The sequence below is a fragment of the Cervus elaphus genome, chromosome 11, assembly GCF_910594005.1.
Source record: "Cervus elaphus chromosome 11, mCerEla1.1, whole genome shotgun sequence".
Lineage (NCBI taxonomy): Eukaryota > Metazoa > Chordata > Mammalia > Artiodactyla > Cervidae > Cervus > Cervus elaphus.
In genome coordinates, this window is record NC_057825.1 from 39,153,150 (window position 1) to 39,177,153 (window position 24,004).

Here is a 24,004-nt window from a genome sequence, read left to right on the forward strand (position 1 = left end):
CATTTGGTAAATCATGCCGCCTCTTTTTGTTTGCTTTTAGTTGATGCTGATGAAATTAAAAGGCTAGGAAAGAGATTTAAGAAGCTCGATTTGGACAATTCTGGTTCTTTGAGTGTGGAAGAGTTCATGTCTCTACCTGAGTTACAACAGAATCCCTTAGTACAGCGAGTAATAGATATATTCGACACAGATGGGAATGGAGAAGTAGACTTTAAAGGTAAGAAAGTAGTTTTAGTTAAACTGCAAGTTAGATAATCTATGAATAGTCTTACATTTCTATGTACAGAAATGTCTGAAAAGTTGACTTTTTCTTGAATGTCCTTGAGTACTGGTTTTCTTATAATAATAGATTGTTAAAACTCAAAAGTCTGTGATATATGAACCTTAATCAACTAATAAGACCTTGTACTTTCTGGGACGTAAATGATCGAAGTGTCCTTTTAGGTAATCTAAAAAATGGGATTTAGTATTTCTTTTGTTGTTAGAAAATTTTAGAGAAACTTAAAATACTAGAAGCCACATTTTTTTAAAACTTTTTTTTTAAAGAATGAGACTTTAACAATAAGTCAGCAATAAAAAATAAGCTGAAGTCAGAAGGATAGGAGTATTATCATAGAAGGGATTAATTTAGTTAATCTAGATTTTACAGAGACAGTAGTGCTTTTGCTGATGTCAACCATTTGATTCTACACTTTAAATAAACCTTTCATTTCATCAGGAAATCAACAGTTTTTGTTATTATTATTATTTTTTTAATTTTTGTTATTTTCACTTGAACAATTGAATTGTCCAAGTGAAGGGCTCTAAACTGGTTGGGATTTAGTGTTCAGCAGCAGTGGAGAAAAATGACCATTTGTTATGAAACTTCAAACAGTTTATATAAGTGATTCTGAATTTTGGAACCAGAAACCTCCCAATTTTTTCTGCCAAACAATGTAAATATTTTTTTAAAGCCTTCTTGTATAGTCATATTCTAAGAATATAGAGTTAAATAGTTTAAGGAATATGTTTTTTGAGTGTTATGCTCTGTAGCAACTAATAAATAATAATAATAAATAATCAGCTTCTTCAAGTTGATTTGATTTTAGAGAGTTCCAGGTTCAAATTATATATAGAACCTTGTTTGTTGAAGTTTCAAATTTGGCTTTTTCAGTTGTAAATGCCACTAGTAATATTTTCTTTTGGGACAGGAAGATATTCTGTTGAAAGCATGTAGGGTTTGTGTCCATGCGCGTGTGTGTTCTTTGTAAAAAATGGAAACTTCTGATTTGTGAATGTTTTTTACTCTTGCTCAGAATTCATTGAGGGGGTCTCTCAGTTCAGCGTCAAAGGAGATAAGGAACAGAAGTTGAGGTGTAAGTATTTTTCTTCACTGAGCTCGTTCTTCCTCTTAGACCACGGCCCCATGCTGCATTATAACCTCCTTTTAAAATATTCTAAAAGGTATCTTTTATTCTAGATCCTTAGTAGACATAACAGATTTTGCATTCTGGAGAAAATTCTTTTGGGACATTCGCAATTTGTATTTTTTAATGATGTGTCATTGTTGCTTATAAGTTAAAGGTGTACAGTACACAAAATTGATTCACAATTTTTAGGATTATATTCCATTTGTGGTTAAATAATATACTGGCATGAAAGTGAGAAGAAATGCTTTAATATGATTAGCCTAACTTCATTTATACTTGTATTCAGAATTATTTAGCCAGAAGTTTACTCTTTTGGTTTATGTAGGCTTGCCTCTCTTTCAGGGAACATCTGGTATCTTTTTAAAATATTCAGCTCTTAACTGGAGAGACATTGTGTTCAATAACAGTTCTCTGAGGCACAGGCTATATGCTAACATCTTTGCAAATGAACTCTTGATATAAATGAGAATAATATTTATAATAATAACAGTTGCTGTCTTTGTATATTATCTTACTCAGTACTGTAGAGCAGCAGTCCCCCACCTTTTCAGCACCAGGAACCGGTTTTGTCAAAGACAATTCTTCCATGGACTGGGGTAGGGAGTGGGTCTGGGATGATTCAACTGCATTATATTTATTGTGCACTTTATTTCTATTATTATTACATCAGCTCCACCTCAGATCATCAGGCATTAGATCCTGGAGGTTTAGGGACTCCTGCTGTAAAGAACCTGGGAAGTTAGAACTATTATTAGCCCCAATTTTATATGTGCAGAAACTGAAGCTTAGGAAAGGGTAAATGACTTAAACTCTAGGCTGCAGGCAGTCTTAACTCCATAGCCCATATACTTGTAACCACCTAGTTTCACCTAAAAACGACATCTCTGTGGGAAGGAGCTGTTCTCATAGTAGAGTTCTAAATGCTGGGCAACTTACTATCTTCTCTCTCTTTGAAAGTGTTCATGATTACCATGTAATTGCCATTGATTTTTCCTTACTCTTTTTTTTAGTTGCTTTCCGTATCTATGACATGGATAAAGACGGCTATATTTCCAATGGGGAACTCTTCCAGGTGCTAAAGATGATGGTGGGGAACAATCTGAAAGATACACAGTTACAGCAAATCGTAGACAAAACCATAATAAATGCAGATAAGGATGGGGATGGAAGAATATCCTTTGAAGAATTCTGTGCTGTAAGTACAAAAAAGCTAGTTCTTCATTAGTTATGTTTCATAAAAACATTTTTAATATCACTTAGTAGAGAATTCCTTATAGTTATATTTTGCCCTAGAAATTTCTGTGTTTGATTTTGCCCGGTAGCCCCAGATTCAAAGTTTTGAAATGTTCTTTGTTGTAACTGTTACTAATTACTAATTATTCTCAAGAATTAATATTCTCAGTGATTGTCTGATAAAATGCCACAAGAATGGTACTAGTCACTTTTACTTACTATTGGTAGCCTCCCAAGTGAACAGCTAGGTTATTTGAAAATACTTCGTAGGAAATAAGAGTTCATAAATTTCAGCTAGGAATTCAGAGGCTTGGTCACAGGATGAAAGAAATGGAGTCCCCATCTGTCATAAACTCAGCAGTGAGGCAGTGTAGAAAGGTGATTTGTTTTCCCCTCTCCTTTTTTCCTAAGCTACTAATGGGTAGTTTTTGTGATCTGGGGCAAGGGCTCCACAGAGGCATAGCCTACAGTTGTGAGAAGCCCTGGAGGACTTGCTCTCAGTGGGAACTGGGGCACTGGCTCAGCTTCCTGTTTATTGCTTCTCTTCTGAGGCTGATGCCCCTAAAACAGAGATAGTAACTTTCTGATGCATCATAAGCAGTTTTAATGGTAAACTGAGGATGCTGGACAATCCAAAGGAAATGCAAAGAAAATAAAACGTTTTGAAAATTCTCAATCTTTACTGGATGCTTCTATGGAAGGTTTTCGTTCTCTTCATTTTTTACTTAGAGGACACCAGGGAAAACAGATTAATTTGTCATGTGTTACATAAGGACTTAAGTAGCTACTTCGGCTTTTAAGTAGAAGTTCACATTATACCTCAAGGATCTTTTTTCATCTCAAGGGAATGAGATCTTTGCATTTTGTTTCAAAAAAGTAGGGTGGCGCTCTAGTTTAAAGAACAGGCTGGTTCTTCTTGGAAGAGAGTTAGATAGGATGAACTCTTGAGCTTTGGAACCAGTGCCGGGTGGTGCTGTTGCAAGTGCGTCCTGTTCCTCCGCCGTGTCTACCCCACTGTTGCCAGCACATGTTGAAGGATTCCCGCGGGCGGGCATCAGCTTGTGCGTGACATGAGACCAGCCTCGTGGTGGCATCATAGGTAGCAGCCAGTTTTCAAAAGTAGGGAAAAAAAAAAAGATTCCAAAACTTGAGGGAACAAAATAAAATTGAGGAACTTGGCTGGAGTGATATGAAGGGATGTGTATAAGTGAAGACTACTTGCATTTAGTAAATATAAGCTGTAATTTAAAATTACATGTAAATCACTTTACTAGTGGAAGGAAATATATCCCTAGGTAGAGAAATTATGGTCTGTACACTGAAGGCATAAGCTAAGCTTTGAGTTTATTTTTCAGCCTTTGTGATAAATTGCCCTTACTTGTATTTTTGGAGGGCATAGTTCAGGAATGAACGAAAATGTTTGTATATTAAGCCAACTTTTGGGAACATTTATCAGGCTCATAACTTGGGCTTCATTGGGTTCTCTTTATTCTGTTTTCTTAAGCTGTAACAGAGAGAAAGAGTTATCTTAAAAGATCATATACTACATATCTGTTTTAACATTTTCAGAATGCTTTACCATACACAAATCTTAGAAATGATCAGTGACAGGATTAACATTGATGGATTGAATGCATGTATTTAGTTTTGTTTCCTTTGAAAACTTGACTGAAATTAAATGGGTTAAAAAGAAAAGGTTATAAACCCACAAGGACCAGGTGAATAGCAGAGAGGATAGTAACTCAGTTTGGTAATTTATAAAGTTGAGTGGTTAGCAGATAGGAATGAAAATTCTAAGCTATCAACTAGGAAAGCGGAGAAGCAGCTTGGTTTATAATGTGGAACCCCTAAAAGGCTCAGAAAGTGGAGACATGACTGAAAGTGGGGGTGAAGGTGGGGCTAACAGGAGAATTGCTTAAGTCTGTGTAAGAAGCAAGTGGAACAAGGTCTCCTTCCTGACTCTGTTCAGTCTCTCCTACACTGTAGTGGGAGATTGGCAAGAGTGAAATAGGGCTGTGTGTGTGCGTGCGCGCACATGTGTGTTGGGGAAATTAAGTGAAGAACAGCATGTTTGCATTTTGACACCTCCAGCCTTTTTCTCTGACTTGATTCCCTGGCAGCTACACTTGTACCTTCTAGGCAAGAGGTGGGAAAAGCCCTGTTTGGGAAAGCTGACTTCTAGAAATGGCGTTCACCCAGTTGTTCAAAGTGCAGCGCGCAGTCAGCAGCCCTGCCCCGTGCACAGAAGCTCTGGGGCGGACTTTCCGTAGGAGGAGAGAGCCCAGAATCACCAGATCTGATACGGATTATAGAGATGAAATCAAACCTGAAAAAGAAGCATGCTGAAGCAGGCCTATGCAAGGCCAATAAACACTTCAAAAGTAGAACAGAAATCTGTCATTATTACCCTTAGGGATATAATATATTAGATCTTTGAAACAAAAATTGGACAATGGATAAAAGAGCTCTAGGAAATGTAAATGTTGGGATTCATTCTAGGAGGTCTAACATCCTTCTGTGTTAGGACCTCCAAATGTTAGGTCCCAGAAAGAAATTGGAGGGAAGGAAATCATCAAAAATGAATCAGCAAATTATCTCAGAATCAAAAGTTTCCTTGACTGAAAGGACTTACCAAGTACCCAGCATAGTATATAAAATAATCTGGGACGTGGTACACCGTCATGAAATTTTAAAACAAAGAGATGGTTTACAAGCTTCCAAAGAGCTCTGGTAGAGGGACAGGGGAACGGCTTCATACAAAGAGTCAAGAATCGCGATGGTGACAACTTTCTCACTTAGCGACTTGGAAGATAGAGGACAAAACAAGAATTCTCAGTAAACTCAAACTGGATGGTAGAATCAGACATTTTCAGGTATGCAAGTGCTCCTCCCTTTTTTGGAAACTACTAGAAGATGTACTCCCACTATGAAAAGGTTATAAATCAAAAAAAGAAGTCAGTGTGTGGGATCCAGGAAGCTCAGATGGTCAGGCGGAAGAGAAAGCCTCTAGGAGGATCCATGGATGCCAAGCCTGGATGGGAGTAAGTCCAAAAGCTCTGGGAGTGATTTGAAAATAATAAAATTGATAGCTTGATATAATACATCTGAGTGCCTTTAGGGCAAAGTTTAGTGTTGAATTAATGATAAACGCATAGAACACCCAGTGAAGAAAAAGATCAGTTATTAACTGTAGCAAAACAGATCTGCAGGGAAGCAAAAGTAATCCTAGTACACAGTTCTCTTCTGCTGTAAGTAGTATTTTATATAGGCATAGATAAAACGCTGAATTTCTATCTAATAAACAAAAACAAACATGCAGCTCTTTGATGCATGGGAGAGATGGGAGGTATGTGGGGTAGGAGATGATGTAGGATAGGAGAAGGATAGGAGATAATGTAGGAAGGGAAGAGGTGTGTGTGTGTGGAAATGAAAGCTGCATCTCCTGTGATGGGAAGTTGATGGATAATGCCTAAAACTAAATCCAAGAAGAAGCAACGTAGGAATGTTACTTGGAGTCTTATAGGCAAATATTGAACATCAGCTGAAAATTCTAAATGATTGCCGCTAAAGTAAAAAGAAATTTGAAGACAGGATAGCAAACGGCTGTTTTCATGACAGGAGTTGTAGAACTAGCTGACTGTTTAAGCTTTATTTTTCAAATAAAAATTAAAAAGTTCAAAAATAGTAACAGATGCAACTATGTACAACATGGATGAGTCTCACAAACATAATGTTGAGTGAAACAAGACAGACTTGAAAGATTTCATTTGTAAAGTGTGTAAAAACAGATCAACCTGATCCATGGTGTTGTCGTAGTGACTAGTTATGTGTAGGTGGTGGCTTGGGAGGAGGGAGATAGGGTGGGAGGGGGTCTCAGAAGAGCCGTGGTGATGCCCTGGGTGCTGGTTACTTGGGTCATCACTCTGAAAATTCACCAAGCTGTTACCCTTTATGGTTTGCCTATTTTACGTAGGTTTTGCTTAATAAAAGTTACCTGCAAATAATGCTACAGGTAATCTCACTTCGACATTGCTGTGTCAGTATTCACGGAGGTGTCTGTAACAACTCTACGTGTATTTGACTCCATGGAAGAGCAATGTGCAGAAAATTTTATTCATTACTTTTTGATATATTCTAGAACAGAGTGACAGTGAAGCCTGTATTTTGTTTTTGAGTTTTTATGGTAACACCTAGTTAACATTTGATATTAAACCACTGAAGTCCATGTCGAAATGCAAAGGAAAGAGTGGGCCAAATCCTACTGGTAGCCTATTTTTTATGTTTTTGAGCTAAAAAAGTTTTTTACCCTTGAAAGTGCTGTTTAAAAAAAAAAATGGAGGAAGAAAATTTAAGAGAAACTATACATGGCCTACGAAGCTTAAAATATTTCCTGCCTAGTCCTTTACGGAAAAATTTGCCATTTCTTGTGTTAGAGCGCAAGAAAATGCTTGTTATCCTGGGAGAAAGAAGCCATGAAAATTCTAACAAAAGGCGATGCGAGTTTTAAAAAAAGAACAGCAGCTTCTGGAAATGGCTAAAGTAGTGTGCTTTTTCAAACCGCAGTTTCCGTAGGGTGTTTAGACTGGTACAACAGAGTCCCTCACACCTGGTCAAGTGTGGTCTGTTCTGTCTGTTGCAGGTTGTAGGCGGCCTAGATATCCACAAAAAGATGGTGGTAGACGTGTGACTCTTGTGTAAAGAGTACCACCCAACACTTTTGCTTTCTTCTCCATCTCTGAAGATCTGCTCAAGACGTCCAGCAATGCTCTTTGTGTATTTAAATGGAAGTATTTTTCTCTGTGAAGCCACATTTTCCAACATGAGCCTCATGAAGCCCAACTAAGTGTTATTGAACTCTTCTTCTCTCAATAACTCAGTGTAGCACTTTAAAGCTGAAGGACAGCAGCATGAAAAGAGCATATCAATGTGGCGAAGAAAGGGAAGGGGTTGGCTTTTTAATTTATTTTTCTTCATCTTTTATAACAAGAAAGTATCTATATATACATATGTAAATATTTATATATAGATATATGTAGCTTTCTATATGTGTAGTAGGTTGGCTTTAATTTAATATACTTGATTCAGAAACAAAAATGATAAAAGAGTACAAAAGTGCCAAGCAGAACATTCAACATCCTTCCTTTTATTTCACACAGTTTTATATATAGATCAGAGATTGTACAGTTTGAGCCGGGTGTTAGGCCAGCTGTTTTCCTTTGCCTGCTCTTTCTCCTTTGAGAGATTGACAAAGCATTTGTTAACATCTTCTTATTTACCTTGATTGCATTTTTGTAACAAAGGCGTGTGTACCTTAATTTCTACCTATGATATATTTCCAGGGACTGGTCTCATTGCTGAGCAGCTTTGATGACGTCTCTGCTTGAGGAGAAAGTCGAGTCCAGCGCTGCTGCCATGAGCTCGTTCTTGTGTTCATGCAGTCACTGCACAGAGCTTACGCCTCATTCTGTTACTTCATAACTAGGAGCCATTGCGTTCATTAGGTGTCCCCGAGTCAGTGTCAGTTCGTCGTGATTTTATTCGTAAAGGACAGAAGCTATGTGAGGCAATCCTGATTTGATCTCAGACATGACTTAATGAAGAGTTCCAGAAATAATCATGTAATAGCTCAGGATATCCGTTTATGTTTCATTACATGGGTGGTAAATTCTCATTAAACTTACCTTTAAACCATAAATTTTCCCTTCTCTGTTTCAGAAGACTTGCAGCTAATCTAAAAACTGGTGATGTTTAATGTGCATGTGTATATCTATACACCCACATATACTTATATATGACTTACTTGGGAGAAACCTTATTAAACTGTTTGTCACAGAAGAGCAAAATTATATCCAAATTTATACCTCTTTAATTTCTTTACCACAAGGCATAGAGAGTGCATGATGGTGTTCTTCCTTTGCCCGAAGACGTCTCGGGTAACTTAATACTTTGTGTGATTTAAAAGTAGTGTACCACGCTCCGCCAATTGATGTTATTATCATCCCTTCCCTTTTCTGCAAAGGTACTATTGGCTGGAAGAAAACATTCTGGTTAGCTTTGTAGGACTGTAGTCTTTCCCTGTAATAGATTTTGTAGGAAGTTGGTTTTATACTCCGAGTGGGGAAGGGCAGGTTGAATCAAGGTTGAAAGCATCTTAATTTGGGCACAGCCGCCTGCCACCGCTGTTCCTTCAGCTGAGTGCTGCACGCCATGGGCTCTGTCTGTGAGAGAAATCCCGGTGCTTGGTGTCCTTGCATGACATGGAGTTTTGCATGTAGATCAATTTAAAATGTACCTCTTGTTTACATAATTTGCATAATTTTAAAACATAATGTTGCCAAACTTTGGAAATGTTAATGTTCAAACTGAAAATCTCCACATGTAACTTTCTTCCTCTGGATCAGTACGTGGCTTGTCATCCCAGCCAGTGGTTTGATCTGTCCCAGTGTCAACTGCCATGTGCTCTGCTTCAAGAGGGGAACTCGTCTTTTGTGAATTTTTTGTACATAAGTATTTGTTACAGATATTTTAGCAAATGCTTTCTATTTCTCTTGCTTGTGCATATCTTGGCTGGCGTTACAGAAATATAGTGCAAACATTATTTCCTTACAGGGGAATGAGGGTTTTTTCTTTTTCTTTTTTTTTTTTTAGTGTGTATGGGTGGGTGGGTGGGTGGGGGGTGGTTTATGTTGAATGTTTAGTTTTTCTTCTGCATGAAACATCATGTTGTGGGATCTTTAGGAAACTTCATACTGTATGAATAAGAAAATAAAATATTTGAACCTTGATTGAGTGTATTTGTGGTGGTCTTTAGGCTTCCCCAGCCATTGTTTGTGTGCTTGTGCTCAGTTGCATTGGACTCTTTTGCGACCCCATAGACTGTTTGCCCAACGGGCTCCTATGTCCATGGAATTTTCCAGGCAGGAATACTGGAGTGGGTTGCCATTTCATCGTCCAGGGGATCTTCCTGACCCAGGGATCAAACCTGCTTCTCTTGTGTCTCCCGCATTGGCAAGTGGATTCTTTACCACTAGCACCATTGGATAGTCTTTGTTCATTCTTCTAGGTCTTTTAAAAACCTTGGTAGGTTGATGTTTGATCTTTGACTCTAAGCCATAAGTCAGTCTGCTTTGTCACTGGGTGAAAACACAGGTGAATATGACCTGTAGGACGCAGTCTGTCACCCTTCCTCTACTTGCAGCTTTCCTGCTCCTCTGGAGGCCTTGACACCCTCTTTCCCGACAAGGAATGCTGCTAAGGGGTTCAGCCACGTCGTGATTCAACAGGAACTCTCCTGGCCACCATTTAAACACACTAATAACACCTGATTCTCCTTTTACCCCAGTCTTCTTCCATAACATTTAACCCCTTCTTATCTGATTCATTCTGTATTTGTCTTCCCTGGTTATTCAAGTAACATGAATGAAAGCTCCCTAAGGGTAGGGATTTCTGTCCCTTGTTCACTGATAGACCTGGTTGTCTAGATTTTGCGTAGCTCTTAGTGTTTACTCAATAAATACTTAATGAAGTAGGAAACACCTTGTTTCTACAGCTTGTGATATTAAGTTCTATTCAGTACTTTTGTTACTCTTCATAAGCATTAGTATTGGGACTTTTATTCACTCAACAACTTTGTAGGGTTCCTATGCCATGCCTGCACTATAATGAGCACTTGAGAGTCTTGGCGACAGGTAAATGATGTACCTGGCCCAGATGAAATATAGGCTCTTGGTGTTTTATACCCAGAACACCTATATTGTCAGGCATGCACTAGTTACGAGATACTAAACACTGGGTTCCCTGACTCTTCATGGATTAGTTAAGCTTAAATCAATAGGTAACATCTAAGCTCTAGGTCTCCCTTTCTTTCCTTAGTTCTCATGGTCTTAAGAGTAGAAAAGATGACTTAAAAGTGAAACAGCAATCCACAGAATGGGAGAAAAGACTTGTAAATCACCTATCAGCTAAGAGATTGTTAGCTGGACTATGTGAAGAGCTACACTCTTGAAACAAAGAACCTGATTAACAGATGGGCAACTTACTTGGATACTTCTCCAGAGGACATAACATAAATAGTCAGTGCCACAAGAAAAGATGTTTAGTACCGCTAGTCATTATGGAAATGCAAGTAAAAACAAGATACTACTTCATTAGAATTGCCATTAGCAAAATAAAGGTGTTGGTAAGGATATGGAGTAGCTGGAATGCTTGTGCATTGCTAGTGTGGATATCAAATGGTGAAGTCATCAAATGGTGGAAAATGGTATAATGGTTCAAAAAAATCAAACAATTAACCGTGTGTGTTAGTCGCTCAGTCATGTCTGACCTTGCGATCCCATGGACTAGCTCGCCAGGTTCCTCTGTCCAGGCAAGAATAGTGGTTTGCCATTCCCTTCTCTAGGGGATCTTCTCAACCCAGGGATTGAACCTGGTATGACCCAGCAATACCACTTCTAGATACTTAACCCAAGAAGTTCTAGGGACTAGCAGAGGTATTTGCACACCCACATTCATAGCAGTATTATTCACAATAGCCAAAACTTGAAAGCAACCAAAACATCAATGACGAATGGATAAGAAAAATGTGGGATATTATTCAGTTATAAAGGAAAGGAAATTTTGACACATGCTATGTAACATGGATGAATTTTGAAGACATGCTAAGATAAAAGAGCCAGTTCCGAAAGAACAAATACTGTATTCTATTTATGCAAGTTCCTGGAGTCATCAGATTCATGAAGACAGAAGGTACAGTGGTGGTCGCCAAGGACTGGGAGGAGTCCTTGAGGATAGGGAGTTGGGTGTTGAATGGGTAGTGTCAGATGGCGAAGATAAATGTTCTGGAAGTGAAAGGTGGTTGATGGTTGGAGGAGAAGGAACTTAAATGTCACTGAGCTGTACAAATGGTTAAATGGTGAATCATGTATAATTTACCACAGTTTAAAAGAGTAGACAAGATGGTAGAAAAAGAATCTTGGTTTTTCTGGATGCTGTCCAGGACTTAGAAAGAAATGGTGTTCAAGCTCATCATATATGTCTTGAAATAATTCTTAATCTTCAAAGATTCCCATATACTCAAAAATTTCTCATTACATTAGCTCACATATTAAGCTAAGGTCCATTGCCACTTCAAGCTTTAGCTAACCCTGTTGGTTTAGTCACTTAAGGTGTCTCTGAGTCTTGTGAAACCATGAACTGTTTCCCTTTCCATGGGATTGCCCAGGCAAGAATGCTAGAGTGGTTGCTATTTCCTTCTCCAGGGGAGCTTCCTCACCCAAGGATCAAACGCACATCTGCATTGCAAGCAGATTCTTTCCTGGTAAGCCACCAGGGAATCCCTTGGGCATCATAAATCTGACAGCTAAGCGGATCAAAATAGTGAATCCTTGTTCTCCCAAACCTCCTCAAGGTTACTGGTGTCCCTGAATAATACTGGATTCTTTCACCAAATTAAGTCATTGACATTTGCAGAATACAAGCATTTTGCAAGTTATAGGATGGTTATGTTCATCATCACTCAATACCATCTAACGTTAAGCATGCTGTCCCATGGTTCTGAAATCAGGAAAGTTACATCTCTTCCCAGGGCTCAATGAACATAGCTTTCTTCTGTAAATAGGATAACTGGTGTCCAGATCTTCTGGAACAATAGGAGGAAACACCAAGGTCTCTTCCCTTATCAGCCACTGAGTAAGAAAATAATACTAGCCAATGCAGCAGTTAATATGTTAATAAACTTACATGATATTATCAGAAATTGTACTACATACTGAGAATTGAAAGATCAGAGGCTTTAGGGTGGAAGGCAGACACTAAAATAATAGCAGGATAGCATGATAGATACCATAGAAATATGGATCAGCATGGCTAAGGTTTTCAGTATTAGTCTCCAGGCTTTAGAGAATTTCAAGAAATGGTTTGAACTGCCAGATCAACCACCACTGTCATGTAGTCAAATTGATTACATTTCTTCACTGTTCCATTCTAAGAATGGGTAAGGTGGTGATGGTGGTACAGAGGTAAAGAATCCGCCTGCCAGTGCAGGAGACATGGATTGGGAAGAGGCCTCGGCAGAAAGTGAAGGACTAATAAAGAGCCTCTTGATCAAACTGAAAGCGTGAAAAAGTTGGCTTAAAGCTCAACATTCAGGAAACTAATATCTTGGCATCCGGTCCCATCACTTCATGGCAAATAGATGGGGAAACAGTGGCTGACTTTATTTTTTTGGGTGCCAAAATCACTGTAGATGGTGATTGCAGCCATGAAATTAAAAGACGCTTACTCCTTGGGAGGAAAGTTATGACCAACCTAGACAGCATATTAAAAAGCAGAGACATTACTTTGTCAACAAAGGTCCATCTAGTCAAGGCTACGGTTTTTCCACTGGTCATGTATGGATGTGAGAGTTGGACTGTGAAGAAAGCTGAGCGCCAGAGAATTGATGCTTTTGAACTGTGGTGTTGGAGAAGACTCTTTGAGAGTCCCTTGACTGCAAGGAGATCCAACCAGTCCGTCCTAAAGGAAATCAGCCCTGAATATTCATTGGAAGGACTGATGTTGAAGCTGAAACTCCCAATACTTTGGCCACTGGATGTGAAGAGCTGACTCATTTGAGAAGACCCTGATGTTGGAAAAGATTGAAGGCAGAAGGGGATGACACAGGATGAGATGGTTGGATGGCACCACTGACTCAATGGATATGGGTTTGGGTAGACTCACGGCAGTTGATGATGGATAGGGAGGCCTGGTGTGCTGCGGTTCATGGGGTCGCCAAGAGTCGGACATGACTGAGCAACTGAACTGAACTGAGCTTGGAGTAGGAAATAGCAACCTGCTTCAGTATTCTTGCCTGGAAAATTCCAGGAACAGGAGTCTGGCGGGCTATAGTCCATGAGGTCACAGAGTCCAACACAACTTGAGCACATACGCCTCCTAACATTTTGTTTCTCTTTAAAGCTCCAAGCAGTACTAATTCCCCATTGGGCAGGGATGCTTGATCAGGGAAGGTTCAACAGTATCGCAGATTTTAGCAACTGCCAGAGAAATACATTTGCTCTCTTATTACTGATAATTCTAACTATGTAAGAAACCTTCAAAAGGAAATGCAAATACCAAAAGATAACTTCACTTTAGCATAGAGAACCTGTGTTTTCCCAATCAAAATTATGTTTTAAAAAAATTCAACATAAAATGTTTATGGTTACCAAGCAATGGTTCATTTCAGTCCAAGCGCTCTGAAAACTGGACCCATACCTCAGAAAAGTACACCCTCAGTGGTCACAGTTTTGTATCTGATTTCCTAGACAAGGCATGGGGAGTAGGCAAGTACCTGCTGGAGTCTGTGCAGACTAGAATAATTAAGTGCCAAATTCCGACTTTTCAAAAAGATAGGAGTAATATGGCATCACACATACTCTGTCCATGCTGCTGTGCTGCCAAAGGGTAAAAAAAAATATTGCTGGGACATTTCTAGTCATCTCCCACTGGATTCCCACCGTAATACTAAGTACATCTAATCCCAATGCAGTGTACAGGCTAGTTTGGGACAGTGGCATATATAACAGAACTCTTAATAACAATACTTAATACTTTTTCTAGTTCTTACATGTATTTTCTAATTAAAGTTTACAGTTTTGGTCAAGGGTTGTGGAGATAATATAAAAGAGAATACTATCACAGTCACAATTTAATGAAGTGAGTTCCTTTCATTAAAAAAATGCATAACATGAATCAAAGAACACATAGGTAGATGCTTGTTAAAACTTTATTACATTTGCAGAATATAGTAGTTTTCTTAGGGGTAAAAATTCTCATTTCACCTTACTACTAAGAAGAAACATAGCCAATACTGGTAAGGTCTGACTGCTTTTATTGAACACTTATTTTTACAAACTGCAAAAATAGGTACAAAGACTAGTCTTTTCTTATTTCACAGGGTATATTCAAACTGCTGTTTATGACCTGGGTCTAAAATAGTCACACACCACTCACTATTAAGGGTCACAACTCAGATTTTCTGAGATAATTCTTTTAATTACAACTGACAGAGAAGAAATGTTTACAAATTTAGAAAACATTATAAATTTATAAATAAAAAACTCAGAAAATAAAGAACTGTTGCTTAAAATAAGAGGTGCCCCCCCAAATAAGAGGATTATAAACTATGCAAACCTGCTACATGTGATTTAAAATGGAAACAATGATAAATTATACTTAATGTGCTAGTGTAATAATGGTACCCATGACTGAAAAGTTCTCCATACGGTGTCGGGTGACCACATGTAGAAGTAAACGTGTAGAAGTAAAGTCTTTTTCTCTATAGAGATCAAAGATTAAAAGTCCTTGATGCGAAATCAGAATCGGTCTGCTGCTCTGCTAGCCACAGCTCGAATATTGCCATAAACCTTTGATGGAGGATTTCCTGCAGGAGAAAATAAAAACGCTTGTCTTCACAAATATACATATAGATGCTACATGGACAACCACCTGCAACACTGCATAGGACATTTTCCCACTGGATCCTCCTTATAAAACAAAAGAGCCATAAAGGAAACCATATAAATACTCTCCCAAAACTTTTTAAATCCTAAGTGCCAAAGATACCAGGTTGTCAAAGTATTTCAAAAAGCAGCTGGTCAGTCAGACCTGGGCATGCATACTAAGTCACTTCATTTGTGTCTGCCTCTGTGACTCCATGGACTGTAGCCCACCAGGCTCCTCTGTCCATGGGATTCTCCAGGCTAGAATAGTGGAGTGGGCTAGCATGCCCTCCTCCAGGGGATCTTCCAAACCCAGGGACTAAACCCGCATCGATACTATCTCCTGCATTGGGAGGCGGGTTCTTTACGACTAGCTCCACCTGGGAAGCCCCAGATCTGGACACCGGAGCGAATTCCATGTGTTTCCCCAGCAAGCTCTACAGCCTGCATCTCTGACCACAAGCGACAGTACTTCGTGGTCTGAAGATGGGACCAAGTGGGTAATTAAGACGACTGATGCTAATCAGCAGCTCCCTTTTGGCTGAACCTAAAACACTGCCCCCTGCTACTATGCAAGGGTTCCCAGTGCGTCTCCTCGGGGGGACACAGCCATGATGTAAGCAACGTGATCCAATAAGCCCTTTCTCTTGGGCTCGCAGATGGAATCCAAGCAAAAATATTCCAGCTTCCTCTCTGGGCCAACACTTGCCAACCCCCAAGAGTTTCTGCCTGCTACCTTTATCAACTGGACCCTAAAGTGAGATGCAATGTGATCTGAGTTTCTAAATTCTCTATTCCTTCAGAGAAAACAGCAGAGGAAGAGACTGTGGTTACCCAGAATGAGGTTGCAAATGGCGGTTCTTGCCATCTTGATGTTTTGAAAAGAACCAAGGATGTGAACTTTCCTGCAAGAGAGAAAGTGAGACAGGTTAGCCACAAAAAGCACTTCCTTAACTAAGTCCCATGATCCAGAAACTCTGTAAAGATGACAGATGGGATTCCTAAATAAAGGTGGTGGTGATGGTTGCCCAACACTGTAAATATACTACCATCCACTCTGAAAGGAAGGATTTTATGGTACGTGAATTAAAACCTAAGTTCAAGATTCTTGGTAAATAATGGCTTCCCTCCATTCAGTACTCTGCATACACTAACGCTTCATATACATGTTCTCATCATTTAATCCTCACACAAGCTTTATTAGACAGAAGTTATTCCTACATTACAGATGAGAAAGAAGTTTGTGAGAAATCACAACACCTGTCCAAGATGACACCCTGGCAGAACTGAGATCAGATGCAGAGACTACACTTAAGTTAAAATATATTTGGATTTCAAATGCAAATATTTCTAAAAATGATCTAAATTTCTTCATCACTGAGGATTATCCAGACCCCTTTTACAAAATGTGGATTCTTGCTGAATGGCTCCAATTAGACTGATATTATAGCATTTTACTTTTTTGAGCTCATCTTCCAAAATATCAGTAAATTTAGCAAACTGATGCCGAAATCTACAGGGGAAAAACCCTCTCCCAAAGCAGAACCCTCTTCACACCACAGGCTCAGGCATTTCTGAAACTGGAGTAAAATGGAGGCTAAAAACAAGAGAACAAGTTAAAGTCAGTTCAAGATGCTCCCCAGGTTTTCTTCCCCACTCTAGGCAACAGGCAACCACCCAACTACCCTTTCTTTTACCCCAGTAAAATGAAGGTGGTAAGCTGCTCATAGGAGAAGGCGAGAGACTTGGGGTCTTGACCAGGGTCACCGGGCCCAGCAGAAGTAGGAAGACCGTGAGCAGAGCGGAGGCAAGGCCATGTGAACGTCAGCACAGTGAACGACAACTGGCTTCCGTAACTGGGCTCCAGACCTTTGTCTCAGAGGGACTGGAGGATACTTCTCAGGGGAAACTGGCCTCCATGGGAAAGACTAAGGATACCAACATCAGGGCTTCCCCAAAGGAACAGCCTGGCAATCACCCAAGTGAAGCCAACAGTCCACCAGTCTCTCCCACCCCCACTCCCAAGCACCCCGAGCCCAGGGTTTCTAGTCTGTTCTTTATGGTCCCACTTTTACACAGGACGCTCTCACTACAAGGAATCAGAACCTGAGGAAAGCATCTAATACAAAAGAGTAGGTGGCATGACCAGCAGGCGAAGAAATCGGTACAGAAACTTCTGCAGGGAGAAAAGAAAAACAAAACTAGTGAGATGAGAAAAGCACTTTTCACTCACTCATGAATCAAGGACAGGATATTAAGAAAATACTGCATACAAAGATTAGAAGATGAAGTTACTAGAAGCAGCTCTGCATGGAAATGATTCACAGCAGAGTGGAAGACATCTTCAAAACCAGGTCTCACCAGATGTCCTTCCTAGGCTAAGCCAGCTCCAGGACCATCTGTGCCACCAAAACAAAGCAGGACAAAGAATCCCAGAACCGAGGGGCTCAAACACCAGAGGCGCCAAGGGGCAACGGTGAACGGAGCCAGGATGGCAGCTGCGTGCCAGGCAGAAGGGAACAGTGCTTTGGGAACAGAAACCTCCAGAAGAGACTTCTAGAATGTCTGATACGTCTGAGTCCACCAAGAGGAGATACAAGTATAGCTTTCTAGTCACTGCGACACTGAGGAAGCATAGAGACACATTAAGAATTATTTCTTCATGTGACAAAAGAGGTGCAAAGGACAGATAAACACAGTATACTGTCTGGTCAGCTGTTAACACCCCAGTACCAACTTCATCCTCAGACAGCACTGAGCATGGACTGAACAAAAGCCACACCGTACAGGGGGAGGCAAGCACTGGCCTGCTGAAAGGCTGACGGTGGAGACGAGGTGGGGGGTGAAAAAGTACAAGTCTCGTCTTTCACAGAAGATCAACAGTGAATCTGGGAAAAAAAAAATGAAGCTGGCATATAGAGATATTTGGAAATACAGAGATAAATAACATTTAAAATTTAGCTAAAAGAGCTCTATCTGAAGACTTGAAATTTCCTTCCTCAGAGGAGGTGGAAATGGAAGTAGACAGTGGCAAGTTTAAGTATGTGCATATATAACTTTGATAAAAATAAAATTCTATAAAAGTCAGGCATGAAAGATGAGGAAACAGAGAAGCAAAAACACATAAAGGGTGAGTAGTTTAGCTACTAAAACAGCCAAAGCTTCAGGGCAGTAGTTGGAATGGGATGTATGTAGGTCTCCAGACATAGGCAACATTCTTTCCCATTCGATATACCGAATGTATCTAGAACAAATGGATGTTAGTTTTATATCGTGTTTACATTCTACTCTGCCAGGTTTTCAGCAACTCATGAGAAAGAACATTTACGGGTGCTAACAGTCCATCTTATGGCTATTATCATAATTAACATGAGTTGCTGAACACATGGGTTTCCAATTAGCCTACCTACAGTAAAAACTGCAGGACAATACATCTCTTTGCTGGTAACTGGCACTGGAAAAAAACCTACTGCTAACCACCAACAAACTTGAGAAACTTGAAACCACATGCTATATAAAAGAAGTCATGCACTAAAGATTATATACTGTGTATTTTTACCTATGTGAATTTCAAGAAAAGGCAAAACCCTAGTGACAGAAAGGAGATGAGTGACCGCCTGGGAATCGGGAGGGGCTGCAAAGATGCACAGGGAACTTTTGGGGTGACACAGCTGAGTGTGGAGGGATCACAGGACTATAGAGTATTTGCCAGAATCTCACTGAATTACATACCTAAAACAAGTGACTTTAACTGAATGAAAATCATACTGTAATACAGCTGTTTAAAAAATGAATTTGACAAGGAAATTTTAAGCCAAGCCTTAAAAGGCTCCTCTGTCCATGGGATTCTCCAGGCAAGAATACTGGAGTGGGTTGCCATTTCCTCCTCCAGGGAATCTTCCCAACCCAGGAAGCAAACTGAGGTCTCCTGCATTGCAGGCAAATTCTTTACTGACTAAGTTTTGAGGGAAGCTTAAACATTTATAAATTATAAACTTAATATAATGTGCTAAAAATAATTAGAATTACAGCAAATCAGTTACATTTTAAAACTTCTAAATTAAAAAACTATTAGGACTGTATATGATATTTTAAAGTATGAAACACATTTCAAAATTATTGAAATTTCTAGTTCAAGAGAGCTTTTCCCATGACTGGAGCCCCATTTCCAGGCTCAAATCATGAAAGGTCAACGCTGTAACACACTTACCTTCAGGTAAACAGGGCCCCAGTGCAGTGTTAAGTTTTCTATTTAAGTATAAAAAAGTCTAAAATATAGATTTGAAAATAATAGTAAGCCCCTCAGCTCAGAGCAAAGATGAGATGAGTTTAAATAAAATTATTTCTGGGTTTAATAGCAGACTCCTCCTCACAGTCAACTGCTTCATCTCCCAACTTCTCGGCACTGTATAATCTCTGCGCCATCTGCCAGTAACCCCAAGCTGGTACCGGAGCGGCTGCACCGCAGGCAGAGAAGGGTAATCCCAGCTTGACTTCCTGCACCCTTATTTTAAGCCCATATCATCTTATTGATGTTCATATATAACTGCTCTGTAGTTTTCCCAACAATGTGCAACACTCATCTTCCCTTTATGAAAGGCCTTTATATATTCATGCGTGCACATGTGTATATGTACATTTATGTTTTTCTTTATTTTTTTATTGAAGGATAATTGCCTTACAGAATTTTGTTGTTTTCTGTCAAACCTCAACAGCAATCAGCCATAGGTATACATATATCCCCTCCCTTTTAAACCTCTCTCCCATCTCACACCTCTAGGATGATACAGAGCCCCTGTTAGTCTCCTGAACCATATAGCAAATTCCCATTGGCTATCGCTTTTACATATGGCAATGTAAGTTTCCCTGTTACTTTTTCCATACATCTCACCCTCTCCTCCCCTCTCCCCATGTCCATAAGCCTATTCTCTTTTTTTAAAGCAAAGACTCATGATGGCATTGAACACGCATACTTCTTGCTACCCTCTACTGATTTAACAGGCTCCCGTGATACTATTTAAATATTCCCCTGTCATGTAATTTAACAGTGATTCTCAACATTTCCTTCATTGCAAATTGAGAAAAAAGCTGTAACATCTAAGATTTTTCTCAACTAAATCTGCTCTCAGAGTAGGTAACTGTTCAGTCAAAAGCATATCCTTATAAGGATTTAGGGGTTACGTCATGTATAAATACAATCTTAATCACTTCTTGAAACCAGCAAAAGACCAAATGTAAATTACAATAGTTTTCTCAAGATCACATACTTACACGTCAGCTAAAACTATCCGCGTCCGGGTCACGTTCTCGATGGTGAATTTGGTTTTTCCTCCTTTGCCAGCAATTCTGCCTATTGCCCTGGACAGGTGGTCTCCCTTTAAAGGTTTAACTAAATGAGAAAAGCAAGACCTCAGGAAGGAAGCCATTCCAGCATTACCCACTTCCATAGGCAGTTTAATCATTAACCAAATTTCCCTCCTAAAAGACACAAAACATGCATTTTTTAAAAAGCTGCTAAGAATATGGCTCAATTGATGCCACTGGAAAGCTGAGAGTCATGCAGAATACAAAGTCCGCAGTACAAAAGTACCATCCCGGAGTTCATACAAAAAGACCACCAGACACTCACCATCTGTAATTTCAAAGGACTCCAGAAAGAGGTCATCCAGTCTAATAAGGGCAAGTGCGTCCTACAATACAGAAATACATACTGTGAAATGCTTCCAATCCATTACCTGTGTGAGTGAGTGAGTGTTAAGCTAACTCATAAATTGTAAAACTAGAACACTCAAATTAAAAAAGAAAAAAATGCCCAAATCTATCAAAACATTCATGTGGAGTATTTTCTGAGCCCCCATTTCGGGTATCATGAAATTACTCACCTCCACCTGAAACCCAAGAATGAAGGCTTTCACAAAATCAGCTGCTTTTGTCAGAGCGCTAACATCTTTGGTTTCTTTACAAGTCTGTTTTAAGAAAAACGGTGGGGTAAGAGGCACAAATTATAGCTGGATATAAAAACAGCAAAATTCTAGCAAACTACTAGGACTGACCTTTCCCATTATTGTAATTTCCTTCATTCACTATCACCCTTCCCAATATATTCTCTGTGACCCAGTTTTTGGTGATGTAAATACTGTGTTTAGTTTTCAAAACAAAACTTTGCTAGCTCCAGGGCTGGGCAGTTCCCCCCAAACACTGTCCAAAGACCGACTGCACTCCATGGCTGATCTGACTCTGGAGCTACTGGCAAGATTCCTCCAATCACTCCCATTCTGAAGGAACCTCCATCCTCAGTTCATTTCCATCCAAGCTGGTCCTCTTCTTCAGTGCCATCTCCCTGGGAGTCCAGATCTAACCTCCTGACTTCAACCACCCACCATTCCTGTGCTGATGTTTCCTTCCCAAAGCAACAACTCTAGTACTAACTACAAAGAATGGTTTAAGCAATGATCCTGCCCTCAAAGATTTTATTCGATAATCACAGAAATAGGCGCTCTTCATAAAATGCCCACCCCTGGAAGAGACATGGACTGCACAGGTGCTTGACACACTATAGCTCCGATCTTCATGTCAACCTAAATTTAAGCAAGATAAATACTTTTACATTAGAGGAAACTCAAGGACCAAAATGAAAAAGTAAAATCTGAACATGGATCTGATTCCAAAACCATGAGTTCTACTCTCCCACACAGACTCACAATTGAGTTGAGGCGACTGCCTATTTGACAACTTTGAAACCATGCACGGTTGTGTAACAGCACATTTAAAACTATAGATCCCAGTCCCAATTCCATATGTGGCCTTAGGCAAGTCTCATGAATGCTCTAAGTCTTAAGTTTCCTCATCTGTAAAATAAATTGGAACAGAAGAGCCTGAGAGGTCCCTACTAGCACTGATGACTTTGCCCAAGACACTCCTTGGCCAGTTTCCTCACATCTATTAGATGGGGTATGCTATCTACCTCACAGGGCTGTTCTCAAGACCAAAATGATGTAGTGCCTGGCAAAGCACCACTATGTGTCTGGCACAAAGCAGTATCGACAAATGTCAGAGGAGTCCAAACTGATGGTGCTGCAATACACAATCAAGAGATTCTGACAACTTCTTTATTAAGCCTTTTATCAATCAGCAAAACATAAGTTTAAGCCCTGAAGACTAGACTGAAAACTGGACTGATGGTAAAGGAGAAAGAACTTGAGCTAGACTCTAAAAGATGATGAAATTGATATAGGAAGGAAAAGGAAGTAGGGAGGAGAAGGTCTTCACAGAGCAAATCCATCCAAAAGGAAGGACAAGAAAAATGTTCAAAGCAATGGTAAGAGGACTTGGGAATGAGACTCCTACTTCAAAGGCAAATTCAAATACTTTTATCTTTCAGAGATACTGAAGATATCAAGATGTCAATAAAAGCAGTGTGGTCTGGGAAAATTAACCTGGCTCTGGCAAAGAGAATAGAGAAGCGAAATGAGATTTAAAGAGATTAAAGAAAGCAAACTTAAGCAAACAAGAAGTTCTGGCAGAAAACCATAAAAACCTAAATGAAACTGACAGAACAAAGAGAAATTCTGTCAAGTTCTGTATTTTAAACTCTGCCAACTATTTAGGACAGTACCTCGCTACTTTGCTTCATTATTCTAATCCCTCAACAGAGATAAGTCCATAACAGCCCTGATAATGAATCCTTAAAATGGAAGATATAATTAATTTTGGTCACTGATTCTGATGCAAAATTGGAACCCATAGGAAAAAACCCCAAAGTCTACTAATTTTAATTGTCCACCTCCTAGACTGACATCATGGAATAAATAAACAAATATTTTTACATAATTTACACTTACTCTCAAAACTTGTTTTTTCCTAAAAAGTTAACACTAAAATATAGTGTACTGCAGCGAGCACTTCGGCTGCTCATTTACATACTTCTGTTTACGATAACCTCTTTATTAACTCTTTAATCAATCAACATAGAACACTGAAAAATGTGCTGAGACGCAGCTGGTATTTTAGTATAATTTCAGGTCAAACTGGAAGAAACTCATTCAACAAGGTAAGTCCCATCAAGAATTCCTAGAAAGTCTGTTCTTTCTAGGACAGAAAAACCTCAGCATATTTTAAAATGGTTAATATTCTCCTTACTCTGATTTCAACATTCCTCGATTTCAAGTTAAAGCGTATCTGAAGTCCCAAATGCTCCACAATAGGAGTAAATATCTTCAGCCAGTTCTCTTTTAATGGCGTGTATCTGTTAGCTGGGACTGGAATTTTCCTGGTTTCTTCTTTCCCACTCTGTGACAGAAGAAAACACAACTCAGCAGTTGTCTAAAGGAATGAGGGTAAAGTTGTAAAACGACAACTGATCCTCAAAAAGACTCCTTTAATAGGACAGATTAAACACCAGGAGAGTCGCCCCTCTGAGCTTCACTCCAGAAGAAGCGTCAACATCACCCAGAGGCCACCGGCCCGACCCGTCTCTGGTCCCAGCCCCGTTCCTGTTCCTCGGTCCCCGCCAGTACCAGGAACCCGTCCCCGGAGAGGGGCGGGAAGACGGGCCTCTTTGCGGGTCGGGCCTCCTCGGTGTCCATGGAGGTCGCGTCGCCTCCCTCCTCCAGCGTGGACGGCTGCTCGGCCTGCCGTTTCTTCGCCCGCCGGCCACCTTTGCGGGTGACCTGGCTGAAGCCGTCCTCGGCCAACGGGCTCTGTGCCTCCATCACGGTTTCCATTCTCCAGATCCTCCAGTCCCAACCTCGGCTTCCAGCTCCAACACGTGCGGGGCTGTACCGCGCAGGCGCGCCTCGCAGGCCCCCAACCTCCGCCAACCAGCCCCAGGGCTCCGCCCTCTTTCCTAAGACGTCCCATGCGGGGGACCTAAGGCGGGAGTTTGTG

General features: G+C 40.0%; 2 protein-coding genes across 3 annotated transcripts in view; one reads left to right on the forward strand and one right to left on the reverse strand.

The window, feature by feature from the left end:
* The window catches only part of PPP3R1 (protein phosphatase 3 regulatory subunit B, alpha), a 59,448-nt gene extending 50,021 nt beyond the window's left edge, over nt 1-9,427 (forward strand). The window contains exons 3-6 of the mRNA XM_043917614.1: nt 41-217; nt 1,296-1,355; nt 2,420-2,604; nt 7,282-9,427. Coding sequence (XP_043773549.1) covers nt 41-217; nt 1,296-1,355; nt 2,420-2,604; nt 7,282-7,329 — 470 coding nt within the window. The 3' untranslated portion in view covers nt 7,330-9,427. The remainder of the gene's footprint in view (nt 1-40; nt 218-1,295; nt 1,356-2,419; nt 2,605-7,281) is intronic.
* Nucleotides 9,428-14,385: 4,958 nt separating this feature from the next.
* Nucleotides 14,386-23,991, reverse strand: PNO1 (partner of NOB1 homolog). Of its 2 annotated transcripts, XM_043917618.1 has the most exons (7): nt 23,635-23,991; nt 23,258-23,407; nt 21,001-21,084; nt 20,748-20,808; nt 20,390-20,507; nt 15,953-16,023; nt 14,386-15,060 (listed from the first exon to the last, which is right to left on the reverse strand). In XM_043917618.1, the coding sequence occupies exons 1-7, from the start codon at nt 23,839-23,841 to the stop codon at nt 14,993-14,995; spliced, it is 759 nt and encodes a 252-aa protein (XP_043773553.1). In that variant the 5' UTR covers nt 23,842-23,991; the 3' UTR covers nt 14,386-14,992. The 2 variants fall into 2 exon arrangements, with proteins under 2 accessions (XP_043773553.1, XP_043773554.1); XM_043917619.1 differs by lacking the exon at nt 23,258-23,407.
* Between the last annotated feature and the right edge of the window lie 13 nt (nt 23,992-24,004).

What these genes read in the sequence shown, in the direction of transcription:
- PNO1 (XM_043917618.1), bottom strand. Translation starts at nt 23,841, where the DNA reads ATGGAAACCGTGATGGAGGCACAGAGCCCGTTGGCCGAGGACGGCTTC. An exon ending in CGGATAGTTTTAGCTGACGT is followed by an intron (nt 16,024 to 20,389) that starts GTAAGTATGTGA and finishes TCTCTCTTGCAG; the next exon opens with GAAAGTTCACATCCTTGGTT. An exon ending in CATTTGCAACCTCATTCTGG is followed by an intron (nt 15,061 to 15,952) that starts GTAACCACAGTC and finishes TTTCTCCTGCAG; the next exon opens with GAAATCCTCCATCAAAGGTT.